The sequence below is a fragment of the Panthera tigris genome, chromosome B1 (assembly GCF_018350195.1).
Source record: "Panthera tigris isolate Pti1 chromosome B1, P.tigris_Pti1_mat1.1, whole genome shotgun sequence".
Lineage (NCBI taxonomy): Eukaryota > Metazoa > Chordata > Mammalia > Carnivora > Felidae > Panthera > Panthera tigris.
This window is the reverse complement of record NC_056663.1, coordinates 28,030,414-28,044,672: the sequence shown is the minus strand read 5'-3', so window position 1 is coordinate 28,044,672 and position 14,259 is coordinate 28,030,414. Positions and strand designations below refer to the sequence as shown.

Sequence of the window (14,259 nt, the reverse complement as noted above, 5' to 3'; positions counted from 1 at the left end):
TATGTTCTAGGAAATAAACTATTTTCTCTTAATGATGATTGGACTTGGCTTTTCCAAGCCATCTCAATGGCCACCAGAAACAACAAAACACATTTTTCCCCTCTCTTGTCATTATGTGTATATACATTTTATATGTGTGTGTTCTGTTTATGAGACTCCTCAGCCAAGGCTTTTAAATGTGTTGGGAGAACAAATTGCTGATCGCTGGGTGGGCAGGGAAAGGGTCCAGTGTGGTGGTTTTGTATAATGCTGAGCACATTAATGGGACTCACCAAATACCATATTTATTTTACTTGTGGTTTTCAGGGTTAGAAAGAAAGAAAGAAAGAAAAAAAAGAGGTTAGAGTTTATCAAAAACAAAACAAACTCAAAACAGGGAATTAGGGCAAAATTACCTGGATCATTCAAGGCCTATTTACTTTCTTTTCCTGAATTTTTAACATTATAAACCTTCTCTCTTCATGGCGTATCTGTCTTTACACTCCACCTCTTCTACAAGTTGGGTTCTGAAATCTTCCTAACTGTCCACTTAGTTTTAAAACAACTGTCCTGCGAAAACTTACACGTCATCAAGCCACATGCCATTCCCACCTGAAAAGGGACATTGTCAGGGCAACAGAACAGGTAAGAGGCAGTAACTGCACTAAGTTCACCTGTGGTTCTGTACTTGCACACCTCACACATTAAGGCGCCCCAGGAACAGGGCCGACACCTCAGTCCTGGTGGCAGTGAGGCCGAGATGGGTTAAGTAAAAGAAATTTGACATTTCTCTCAATTTTATCAAGTACGTTATGGTTTTGGAACATATAAACCTCTTTTTTTGCTACCCACCAGAAGCCAAAAAGCCTTTGGTTTGCCTGGTTAACCTTTCCATTTGGCAAGTGTTCTCAATGGGGTGAACAGAGAAAGATGGTTCCACACAATACATCCGTACCCTTAGAAATAAACAGATTGCCCATCTAAGTGAAATAGAGAAAGGTTTCTGAAGTAATTGGTGTGTTAGGTGAATTAGATACAGCAACTCCTTAGAAGCACACTGGTCATTTTTTAAATTTTATTTCAGTGGTAGGGAAAATAAATGGCAAAGGAGCCCGAAGATTCAAGAAAAAACTGGAACTCAATTCAAGTCTCCATCTCTTTGAAAACGAAGGAGGAAGGTCAGTAGTTGTAAAGAACTAGCATGTAAATAACACTTGCCAAAATAATAGGTTAAAATAAAATGCAATTATCCTCAGGTGTGAAGGCAATTTTCAGCTTACTACAATTCAGGTGGGTTGCCCCCATACAACTGTGCTAAGAGTAAAATCTTGTGTTTCGCATTGATTTGCATGGTCTTCATTTAAAACGTTCCCTTTTCACAAGTGGACAATGAAGGCTTACCCTTACTAAATTAAATCCTCCCCAACATTCGGTTTCACTATCAGAATCTTAGTTGGCACGCAACACATTATCTCCATAATAATCTCAACCTCCTAATCAGTTTACCATTCTGTAGACTTCATATACTGGGACACAACACTTGTAAGAATGCTTTACAGTTCATGTCTACATGCATACTTTCTTGCATCTACACACACACACAAGTTCTTTTTAGAACGTTTAAGAACTCAGCTATGTGGGATCTTCAAAAGTAGGCGAAAAAAATATTGTTTCTTGGACTCCAGATAAATGGCTTTGTTCCTGCAGGTACGTTAATCGGATACCACAGATACCTAACTACAAAATTCTGAAACCCACAGTTACCGAATTTTGTTTCTACCAAAGGAACGCTCCGCAGCCGCAAGTTTTAATGTTGTTACGGACGCATCACATAAAATTTACGCTCAGAAGTCAAAGTCCTATTAAAACAGCCTCGATGATCGTTTGGTGAATTGTAAAGTTTTAAACTCTTTTATTCTGCTCCCCGCAACCGCATCGCCCCTAAATTTACAAAACCTAATCATCCAGATTTGGGGTCTTTGACTCACCAGAGAAGAATGCAGCTGATGAGTTATCTATTAATTCGAAATGCCTCGGCTGGAAAGATATTTCACCAAGAACTTTTAACACTGAGGGGGGAGGGGGGGCGGAGAAGGTAGGGAACAGAAGGTGTCTCTTGACGAGAACTCGCCCCGAGTTCCTTCCTTACACCACACCAACACACCCCACAACTTCCAGCCCGGGTCGCAGAATTAAGACCTGACCCTCCGGGTCCCAGTAAACGGAGGTTACCCAGGAGCCAGCTCTCGATTCCGCTTTTAAAATCCTACGCAAACAAAGCTGAGCATTATACTTACTAAAGTCTCCGAAAAGTCCTTAAAGTTACGCAATTTTTGGAACCCACAAAAACTCGCTCTCCGAAGAGAGCCCCTCTCGGGGCCACAATCTGGGGCTGTGCCTCGGGACAAGGGCAATTCCCAAACCCTCGGCTGCGGCGCCCCGGGGCCGGCCGGCCGCACTCTGGAGAAAGCCCGCGCGTCTGGCGCCCCAGGTCGTACCCCCCGCCGCACCGAGCCCCCTCAGTACCTCTTCCTCCTGAAGGTTGGCCTCGTTCGGGGTGTTCTCCTTCTCGGCTTTGCCGCCGTTGTTCATCTTCCCGGTCCTTCCTCGCCGGGCAGGGCTGGGGCGCGGGGCTGGGCGAGGGCGCGCTCGCCCACTTTTCCCTTCCCCGGGCGCCGGGGCTCCCTCGGGCGGGCGCCGCGGGCTGCGGGGGCTGGAGCCGGGGCACCGGCGGCTCGGACTCCCGCGGCGAGGCGAGACTGCGGCGGCGGGCGACCCAGGAAGTGCGAGGGAGAGACGGGGCAGGGCGAGGCGCGGGCCGACTGGGAAGGGGACGGAGACAATCGGGACCCGGGAGGGAGACCTGGAGAGGGAGGGCGGGCGCAAGGGAAGGAAGGAAGGAAGAAAGGATGGGGCGAGGGCGCGCGTCCCAGGAGGGAGCCCAGAGAGTCGGGGAGGTGGCCGAGTAGGGGCTGGGGGCGGCCGCTGCCCGAGCCTAGCGGGGGCCGGAGGGAGGGGGCGAGGGGTGCCCAGACCGAAGGAGGAGGAGGAGGTGCGGGGCGCGGGCCACGGCTGGGACGCTGGGACCCGGAGAGCCGCTGAGTGCGCGCTCCAGGCAGGCTCTGGGAAGTACGGGATCCAAGCAGCTCCCTTTCTCTCTCTTTCCTCCCTCCCCTCTCTCCTCCCTCTCCTCCTCCCCCCTCCTCCCTCCCTAGACGAGGGCTGCCGGGTTTAGCCCAGAGGGACGGGACGCGGGACTGAGAAGCCCCCAGCGGGAGGAGGGGCTGCGCCGGGGGCGGCTGCCCCGCGGCCGGATGGCGCGCGCCGGGGAGGGGCCGCGGGCGGCAGGCGGAAGCGGCCGACCCCAGCCCCCAACTCCGCGGTAGGTCGGAGGGCGAGGGCCGAGGTGGGGGAGGGAAGGAGGCCGGGTCCTCCAGCTCCCTCGCGCCCCCGTGGGCCCCGGTGGCCGGGCCGGGCCGGAGTTGGCGAACTCGCGTGGCGGTGCGCGCCAGCTTGGAGAGGGGCTTCGGGGAGCCAGGCCGGGCCAGCGCGACGCCCGGGAAGTGTGATGGGCTACTGCCGTGGGCTTGCTTCCCGCGGGGATTCGCACCCCTATCCCTAAGCCTGCCCCTCCTTTTCAGTACCGGCTTACACCCATTTCCTGCCTTCCTAGTTGGCAGCTTGAGATGACAGGATGCGAGGGAACGAGCGACGTCCTGGGGCCCCCCGCTCCGGGCCAGCGTTTTCAGGACACAGCTTCAAACCCCCGCCAACGCCGGGTCCTCCCAAACCTTCCAGCCTCCCCGCACCGGCCGTCGCTCTCCGCGAGGCTTTACGGGCCCCTGCTCAGGCTCCTCTCACCGCCTTTATCAGGCCGTTCTGGAATTATTTACCTGGCTGCCTCCCTTACTCTTCTGGAGAGCCTCCCTGCTAGACCACACCGTGCCCTGTTTATCTTTATAATCCCACGGCCATTTAAATACGCTACCTGGTATATAGGAAGCAATCAGTAAATATTTGTTGGCTAAGTGAATGTTCCTCACAGCCCGCCGAACTGGAGGCCAACACAGATGATCTTCAGAGAGGGTCAAAGCAGCTTGAAGAAGGAAGAGGGCTCAGCATTCTGGGAGGTCAGCACAGCACGCCTGTTTATGCACCAACCTCGGAAGGACTGTGGGTTTCTGTTTCCTCACCTGTGAAATGGGAATAGTTCCAGTTACCTCCCAGGGGGTTGCAATCAGAGGACATGACAGGTTGGTACAGCTACAGCACCCAGCATCCATTCCTGCCCAGTTTAAGTCGACAGTACATGGAACCTAACGTTATTAAGGAAATTTCCACTTTTCCGGGGTCATAGAGAGCTTCTCCAGTCCTGTATCATAAACACAAATTTTAAACTGCTTTTATCAGTAGGTTCTCCCTCACTTTCCATGCCCAGGAATTCTCTCACACAGCATGCTGTTCCTTTCCAGCACAGCACCAATCACAATTTCTAATTATTGGCTTGCTTCACTGTTTATCTCTCTCTGCCCCTCACCCCCCCCCCCAACATTCTTCACCCTATACTGGTTTAAGTGCTGCTAGGAGTGGGGTGGGGCTGGGGGTGAAGATAAGACTCCTGCTTTTAGGGAGTTTAAACTGGTGTCCTAGAGACAGGATACCCAAAACAACTCCAGGGATTCTGGTTGAAATTGTAGAAAGCAAAGAAAAGACTTGTGTTCAGAGCATGGTGACAAAAAAAAAAAAAAAAAAAAGAGAGAGAGAGAGTGGTAATAATTCGATTTACCTATTGGATTTTCCTTGGGTTGGGGGGTAGGGGGAGTCGGAAGATTTTGATAGATTTAATTGCTGTCCTGATGTCATGTCTCTCTATGGGAGAAAATGTGTATGTTGGATGAAAATAAATCAAGGATCTCGAAATTGCAATGGGAGTTCGGAAGAGGCAAGGGCCACAATTAATCTGGAAACTTGGACAGCCCAGTCCATTCCCAATCCCTCCCTCAGTTACATAAGGAACCACGAGGGGGCAATGTCTTCCTGATCAATGGCTGAGTGGTGGTCTTGGCCCCTGTGCCTCCGATACTGCCGGCACTTTGCTCTCCTTGGCCAGTGCCTGTTACTGAATACACTCCACAGAAAGATATTGTCTTGCTGGAGCCTGGCAAAGGCCCAAGAAAAATGACAATTGATCTAGTCATTGATGGTTCCAGTCAGACTCCACTTATGAGTAGGTGGAAGATGTAGGATTCCAGGATGCTGGGAGAACCTCCCCTACCCCCACCCAGGGAAATGTGGCTTAATTCCAAATGTAGAACCTGATTCCTTTGTCTTTAAGCCAAGCCAGCACTTTGTCCATTGTTAACAGTTAAAAACCTCTGGGATAAAAAATGAAAATACGGGCAATGAGAGAATCTTGATTTGTTCATTGTTGTGTTCCCAACATCTGGATAGTGCCTCATGCATAGTAGGCATTCAGTAATTATTTTTGAATGAATGAACACATTAAATCTTATCAGATATTGATTCTCAGGCATGAATGACATCATCAGATCCTTCCAAGACCCTGCAGAAGGGTCTGAATTAGTGGAGGCGTCTCAGCATGGAGAGCCCCCACGAGGGCACTAGCAGAGTCATGGTAGTGATCATTAGTTGTTATTTTGCAGGGGGAGACCCTAGGTAGAGAACATTTGTGGAGACAACTGATGAGATCTCAAAAATAAAAAATCCCACCACTCAGCCGGTCCACCTAACACATCAGGCAATTAACAATACAGAAGGGAGGCCTAGAACATATCCCAATGGTAAGCATGACATTCAAGGTGTTTTCAGAGAAGTATATGGGGATGGGGGTTATATGCCATGAAAAGAAGGACTCCTGTTTTCTGTCCTTCCCATGAAGAATGGCGTAGACTTACCTGCAAAAACAGTAGGGTCATACAGTACCAACAAAACCCAATGAAAATCTGTAAATAGACTCTGGCTGTTTATAAAACTTAGGGGAAAGGGATCATTCAGGATATAAGTGATCTTTCTGACCTGTTTACTACCTCAAAGAAAGAAAGTTTCAAAACTGAGATCTCAGCAGCACTAGTTTCCAGTCGCCCTACAAGCTACCTATGAGACAACAAAGGGATTTTGTATCCTAGGAAAGTAGGGCTAATGACCACGAAACATCTGCTTTCTCTCCTGCCCACTACTTTACCGCTTTGCTTCTAGCCTGCAAGGTTACAGACTAGATTGAAAGGGAAATATTGTACGCACCTGTAGTTTTATTACTTATCTCTGTTTCTCTGGCAGTGTTCATTCTGAGGCTTGCTTTAAGAAATCCAAACCTATAATTACATCTTAAATGTCTCTGGGAATTGCAGACATTGAAGATCTATTTTGAGGTAGTTTGCATGGCATGGGTTTTGTGCCTGTGTTGGCAGCAGAAAGCTACAGTATCTACCACGTGAATTGTGATTATCTGTTAACACTTCTGCCTCCTCTGCTAGACCCAAAAAGTTCTTGAGGCCAGAGGCTATGTTTTAGAGTTTTGTCATCCTTGACATCTCTCGCCCTACCTCCCACCCCCAACACCTCCAGGCCATCATCATCTTCCCCGATTTTATTTATTAGTTTATAATTGTAGCTTTAAAAACCCCACAACCGTATTTGCCATTCTTCAGCGCACAGTTCAGTAGTGTGGAGTATATATATTCACATTGGGCAACATCCTCTTGATTTTTACCTCCTAAATAGTTGTGAGATTCAATCACTTCCCTCCGATCTTTTGTGGAAGCCCTTGCAGCCACGTGGAGAGGCTCGTGGGGAAGAGAAGTAGGTCCCAAACTCACAGCTCCAGCTGAACGCTCTCCGCGGACAGCTAGTACCAATTGCCAGCCTTTTGAGTGAGTTCTCTTAGAAGTGGATACTCCAGCCCTGGTTGAGCTGCCCCAGCTGATGCCACACGGAAGAGAGATGAGCTGTCTCCGGAGTCATGCCCAAACTGCAAAACTGTTAGCCAAAAAGTAAATGCCGTTGTTTTAAAACACTGAGTTTGAAGGTGGCTTGTTATACAGCAATAGATAACTGAGACATAAGTGCATATCTAGAGGTAACGTCCTGGTGTGTAGAAACTTAGAACATGTGGCAGTGGCTTTGGGACCAGGTGGAGGATGGAAGCTGGAAGAACTTTGAGGAATCTACTAGTGAAGAGCATTACTATGGGGCAGTGAGTATTGTCATAACAGGCTAGAGAGAGGGGGACCCGATTTATCTATTGGAAAAACAATTAGCTGAACAAGATTGCTGGTACATGTAAGATAGAAAAGATACCTAATGAACAAGTGGATCTGGTTAAGGAGATATTTGGATAGATGTTGTAAAGGTTGAAGAATTTTGGGGGGCACCTGGGTGTCTCAGTTGGTTAAGTGTCCGACTTTGGCCCAGGTCATGATCTCAGGTTTGTTGAGTTTGGGCCCCGTGTCGGATTCTGTGCTGACAGCTCAGAGCCTGGAGCCTGCTTCAGATTCTGTCTCCCTCTCTCTCTGCCCCTCCCCCACTTGCTCTCTGTTTCTCTTTCTCTCAAAAATAAATATTAAAAAACTAGAAAAAACAAAGTTGAAGAATTTCTTTCAGATACTTATACTACAAGTGAGATGAGCCAAAAAAAAAAAAAAAAAAAGAAAAGAAAAAGAAAAGAAACTGTTCAATTTTTATCCCAATTTAGAGGAAACATAAAGAAGCCAGGACTTCCTGGGTTTGAAATAAAACTGTCGTTCCTAGTTTCTCCAGAGGACAAAACTCTCAAAATAAGAAATGGCCTCGCAGCAAAGGTCAAATCCAGCGTGCGATCATGAAAATACGACCTTTGGGCACCTGGGTGGCTCAGATCATGGTCTCTTGGTTCTTGAGTACAAGCCCCATGTTGGGCTGTGTGCTGACAGCTCGGAGCCTGGAGCCTGCTTCAGATTCTGGGTCTCTCTCTCTCCCTGTCCCTCCCCTGCTCACACTCTGTCTCACTCTCTCAAAAATAAATAAACATTTAAAAAAAAAGCGGGGGGTTGGGAATATGGCCTTAGGTGAAGTTCAAGACAAGGGTACAGCTCAAAGATCCTGTGGTAGGCAGCCTCCACCATGGCCCCCAATGTTCCCTACCTCCTGGTCTTCAAGCCCTTGTGCAGTCCCCTCCCCTTGAGTGTGAGCTTGCTTTTAATGAACAGAGCCTGGTAAAAGTGATGGATATCACTTCTAAGATCAGATTACAGAGAGACCATGGCTCCCTTTTTACACACCCTCTTTGCTCTCTCACTTGCTACCTTTGATGGAAGCCAGCTACTGTGATGCCAGTGGCCCTAGAGAGAGGCCCATGTGACAAGGAGCAGTGGAGGCTTCCATCCAAGCACCAGTAAGGAAATGGCACTTTCAATCCAACAATGCACAAGGAACTGAATCCTGCCGCCAACAACCATGTGACAAGCTTGGAAGTGGATCTTCCATAACTGCAGCCTTAAATGACACCTGTTATGGACTGAATGTACCCCCCCCCCAAATTCATATAATGAAGCTCTAACCCCCAATGTGATGGTATTAGAGCCTTTGGGAGGTAATTAAGTTTAGTTGAGGTCATGAGAATGGAGCCCCCATGATGGGATTAGTGCCCTTATGAGACATCAGAGCTTCTGTTGTCTGCTCTGTGAGGATACAGCGAGAAGGTGGCCATCCCCAAACCGGGAAGAAGCCCTTCACCAAGAACTAGACTGGCTGGCACCGTGATCTTGGACTTGTGAACTTCCAGAACTATGATATTTTGTTATGGTACCCTGAGTTGACTGAAACAAGACCACAGCCCCAGCTGACACTTGGTTGCAGGTTTTGAGAGACCTGAGGCAACAGACCCCAGCTTAAGCAGAGCCTTGGTGTTCTAATCAACAGAAACTGTGAGGTAATAACAGATTGCTGTTTTAAGCCATTAAGTTTGGGTACCTTGTTATGCAGCAATAGATAAATTGATAACTCAAAGATTTAAGGTGGTACCAATAGATCCTTTCAACTAGATAGCAGGGCTTCTAAAAATCTGGATGGTGTTGCCCACACCAATCTCACACTGGCCCAGTGCAGAGAAGGGCCTCCGTTGGAAAGAAATAGGAGTATGGCTTTTGCCTAAGGGACATGATTATAACTTGAAGTATACAAAACCTATGGCTTTTAAAGGATCTCTCCTAGCTTGCACTGAAAAAGAGACTGTTCATAATGAAAAGAGGCTTCTGGAGCTACAACTTTACAGGCAGGAAGCAGGCTGAGGACGCTACTCATCTGCCATGATGGGTTGTTTTCAAAAGGGAGGATGACTCAAGATGGAGCATAAAGCCCCTGAGAATCATTTCCAGAGAGCAGGAGTGAGCCGAGTGAAGGAACTGGTGTCATTTGAACAGATGAATTTCAGAATTGCTATGGGTCACTTTCCATGTCCCTCTCCTTTTCTTCCCTTTTTGTATTTATTTATTTGGGGGAGAGTGCAAGTGGGGGAGGGGCAGAGAGAGGGAGACAGAGACTCTGAAGCAAAGTGGGCTCTTCGCTGACAGGCTGACAGCAGCAAGCCCAAAGTGAGGTTCAAACTCTTGAACGGTGAGATCATGACCTGAGCCCAAGTTGGACGCTCAACTGACTGAGCCACCCAGGTGCCCCTCTCCCCCCACCCTTTTTTGTTGTTGTTTTAATTTTTTTTAATGTTTATTTATTTTTGAGAGAGAGTGAGTGAGCAGGGGAAGGGCAGAGAGAGAGAGAGACATAGAGTCCAAAGCAGACTCCGGGCTCCAAGCTGTCAGCACAGAGCCTGATGCGGGGCTCCAACTCATAACTGTGAGATCATGACCTGAGCCGAATGGGATGCTTAACTAACTGAGCCGCCCAGGCTCCCTGCCTCTCCCCTTTTTGAATGAGAGTGTCTATTACAGGTTTTCTGTCCCTATCTTACCATTAGATGTTGAGTGTGTGAGAGACAGATACTTTGTTTAGTTCACTGGTCTCCAGATCAAGAGAATTCATGTCTGAAGAGCCATAGTCAAGGAAGGACGTCTGCAGGAGCCACACCTACATTTAGACCCCATTTAAAAGGGGATATCCTAGACCAGCAGTTGGCAAACTTTTTCTGTACAGGACCAGAGAGTAAATATTTGAGGCTTTGCAGGTCAAATTTGTGTGATGGTTCCTATTCTTGATTTTGTTTTTTATACCCCTTTAAAAATATAAAAACCATTCTTATCACAGGGCTGTACAAAAATAGTCCACAGGTCAGGTTTGGCCCTTATTCTGTGGTTTGTTCGCCCCCATCCGAGACTATGAACAAATGTATAATGGGATGGATATTTTCATGTTTTAGAGGGAAAGATAAGTGTATTTTTTATATGAGAGGGACATGTATTGTTGTGGCCATATGGTGAGTGAGTGGTGGTATCTAGTCTTCAAACATGGCCCCCCAAAATGTCACCATTTTGTACACGCATTGCCACTCTTGCCATCAAGAGTTGTAACTTCTGTGCCCTCCCCTTGAATCTGAGCTGGGCCTGTTTCTGCTTTGACGAAGAGGGTTTGGAGGAGAAACATTCTGGGAATTCTGAGCCCAGACAGAATTCTGTCTGGCAGCTCCTGCTTCCTCCGTCTTGGAACCCAGCTTTCATGTAATGAGAAATCCCAAGCAGCCACCTGAAGAGGCCCACATGGAAGAAATTCAAGCCCTAGCCGTCTCCCCAAACCCCGCTACCCACAGCTTCATCGGAGCTCCCTGTGACAGCCCATGCCAGCCACCAGCCTTGTGAGTGAGCCATCTTGGAGGTAGATCGTCCACACTGAGCCACTCCAGCCGATATCACATGAAACAGAGACAAGCTGTTGTGTCAGAATCCTGACCAGACTGTAAACACATTTGTGAGCAAATTAACGATTATCACTTTAAACCACTAGGTTTGGGGTGGGGGGGGGGGTACTTAGGGAGCAATATATAATGAAACCACTAGGGGAGGGAACAGTGAAGGCAAGGCTCTGGAAACCAGAACGCAGGGGGCATTCTCAAGGATCAGCAAGGAGAGTAACCCTTGACACGAGTTCTGTCTATAAAACAAGAATCACAAAGGCCATTTCTAGCATATACTTGTGCTTCTGGAAGACAGTAAAGTGGGAAAATATAGATGGTCCCTTCAGAACTTTAACAAAAATTGCTGACTACAATGATGATAAATAGAAAACAACAAAACCAGATTGAGGTGTGGTTGTGGGTCAGTTGGCAAGGCCAACTTATAATTAAGTGACTTTTCCTATTTCCAACTTTATAGCACATGGAACTTGAATTGTGCTTCAGGAAAATAATAAATTAGCAATGCCTCTGGCCTTTTGGAGAATCACTTATAAACAATCAAAGGTCAAATGCTAAATTAACAATTGTTACAATTAACAATTGTCTACAATACTCTAACTTGTCTGGAATGTGGAGAGACTACGAGTGTTAGGAGGAAAGACTGAGGATTTAGTTCATTTAGTCATTATTAAGAATTGCCCTTTAGAAAGAAATCTTTAATGGCTAGTAAAGTAGATTTTTTTTCCCACCGGACAAGCAGTGAAAAAAAAAAAAAAAAAAGATGGAAATGAAAGCCATTTCCAAAAGGGAAGGTACATAATTTGACAAATGATTGAGTGTAGAGGTTAAGGGAAAATAAGACATTTGAACTAACAGGCAGGTTTCAAGGCTTCAAGGATTTGGTGATGCCAATTCCTAAATGGAAAAAAAAAGAAAGAGAGGTGTTCAGGGATCCCTGGTTTTATGGATAAGGAGCTCAGCATCAGGCATATGAGGCTTGCTAGTGTCAGAATTGCACTGATTATTGGAAAATGAGTCTGTAGCCCGGAAGAAATAGGAGATAATGTATATAATTGGGTGCCATCTGAATTGAAATCATAGGTGAGCTTCAACAATAAGAGGTCAGAGAGTAGAATCTTAGGAAATATCTAAGCTTAGACAGAACAAGGAGAAAGACAAGCCAAGAAAGAGGCCAAGCAGTCAGATGTAAGAGAACAAGACCACTAATAAAAATAATAGCAGCCGACAGCATCGACCAGGGGACCGTGCTCCAAACTTTACAGGGATTGTCACATTTTATGGTTTCAAGATGGCAGGCTAAACATACACATTTCTATCCACTCTGTTCCAAATCCTCTGATAAAAACATGAAAAGGATGTGTTGTTGTCATCATTATTTTAAGGCATAAACAAACAAGGATAAAGAGAATGAAAGAAAACACCAGCAATACAGTTTGGGCAACTGCAAAGCATGTAGACAAATACGGAGAAACCCAATCCTAAATCTGATGGGAGAGCACTGAGAAGCAACCTTACACTGAGGAATCCCCCAAAGACCCAGGGCTTGACACCAGCTGGCACCTCACAAGTGAGAGTGAAAATGGGGTTCTCACCTGGAGGCTTGATGGAAGAAAGTAGTTTGCACCCAGATTCTTCTTTTTTCCCACATTTTGTTATTCAGTTAACATCTTAAACTTCTCCCCTCTTTTTAGGCTGTCCAACAGGAAAAAGAAAAACAAGCATTTCTTCATTTTTATTAGAAGCTTATTTCTCTTCATATGAGAAGAGTCTTATCAAATCAGCTTTAGTGTAAAATAAATATACACATTTTTAAGAGGCAAAAAATAGGACTAGTTAGGGAAGATAAGCATCACTGGGTGAAAATTTGCAAAACTAGATCTTTTCTGTGTGTGTGTGTGTGTCTGTGTGTGTGTGTGTGTAAATTTAGGGTCCCGGTAATCCTAAACATTGCTATAATTTTCACTGTAAGTGACCCACTTTATAATGTGTGCCTTTTTGGAGTATGATTAACTGTTGTGAATGTAAAGTGAACATTCGCTGACTGAAAAGTTCCAAAACTAGTGGCTGGATATGTTCATCTTGGTCCAAGATGTTCTCTGAACAGTGTGTTTCAACTGATTTATTAATCAGTTTAATTGTTTTAAATTTGGTATTTAATTTTTAACATGTATTTTAAGTGGCATCATTATTTACTAATACTTGATACTTGCTTTTTTCAGTTATACACGTATTATGAACATTTATCCAAATCAAGACATCTAGGTTTTTCCTGTCTCATCTTTTTTAAAGCTTTATAGAATTCTACTGTGTGTGCACAAGTTCTGTATGGATGTACATTTAAGTTGCCTACAGTTTTTAATGTTAAACAATACTATGGTGAACATCCATATACAAACATCTTTGTACATTGATTATTTTCTTGGAATGCATTCTAAATAAATTACTAGGTTAGATGGTAGGCAAGTTTAAGTATTGATATTTTATGGTTAGAAAATTTATGCAATTTACACTTGCTCTTACAGTATCTCAGAGTACCCATTTCACTGCAACATTCCCAACATGGGAAAAACCTTTGTTCATTTTGTCAATCTGTTGGTGAAAAATATTACTCTGTTTTTATACCTTTATGTAGGTATGTATGTATGTGTGTTTTTTAAATTTTTTAAAATATTTATTTATTTGAGAGGGGCAGAGAAAGAAGGAGACACAGAATCCGAAGTGGGCTCCAGGCTGTGAGCTGTGAGCACCAGGGCCCAATGAGGGGCTTGAACCCACGGACCACAAGATCATTACCTGAACTGAAGTAGGACATCTAACCAACTGAGCCACCCAGGCACCCCACGTATGTATGTATTTTTAAGTAAGTTCTACGCCCAACATAAGGCTTGAACTCACAACCCCAAGGTCAAGAATCGCATATTCTACCAACTGAGCCAGCGAGGTGCCCTGAAAAATATTATTCTTTTAATTTGTATTTCTCGATTGTTATAGGGGCTGGCCATCTTTTCATCTGTTTATAACCATTTGGAAATTGCCTATCATGTCTTTGTGTATTTTTCTAGTGAGATGTTTGCCTTTTTCTAATTGATCTTTGAAATTATTTTGCTTATTCACATGTTCCACAGATATGACTGCTAGGTACCATATAGATTCTTAGGATTCAGTAATGAACAAGAGAGCCACAAACCCAACCTTCATGGTCTAGACGATTTGTTAAGCAGTTACAGTAAAATGGAATGTGTGCTATAACTGTGGAAGTTCAGATATCTAGGGACTTTGTAAATGTGGCAGATACATACTCTGGGTGGTCAGTAGAAGCTTCTAGGAGGATGTGACATTTCATCAAGTTCTTTTGTTTTGTTTTTTTTTTTAATGTTTATTTAGAGAGAGAGAGAGAGAGTCTAAGTGGGGAAGGGGCAGAAAGA

At 45.5% G+C, this 14,259-nt stretch overlaps 1 protein-coding gene across 2 annotated transcripts in view; it reads right to left on the bottom strand.

Annotated features, from left to right (window-relative positions):
* Window positions 1-3,984, bottom strand: part of RBPMS (RNA binding protein, mRNA processing factor) — a 166,694-nt gene extending 162,710 nt beyond the window's left edge. The window contains exons 1-2 of one of the 2 annotated variants that reach the window (XM_042983131.1): window positions 3,968-3,984; window positions 2,506-2,842 (exon numbers count right to left, since the gene is read on the bottom strand). In XM_042983131.1, coding sequence (XP_042839065.1) covers window positions 2,506-2,571 — 66 coding nt within the window. In that variant the 5' untranslated portion in view covers window positions 2,572-2,842; window positions 3,968-3,984. Of the gene's footprint in view, window positions 1-2,505; window positions 2,843-3,967 lie in introns of those variants that run through there. The other variant, XM_042983127.1, reaches the window with a different exon arrangement.
* Window positions 3,985-14,259: the final 10,275 nt, after the last annotated feature.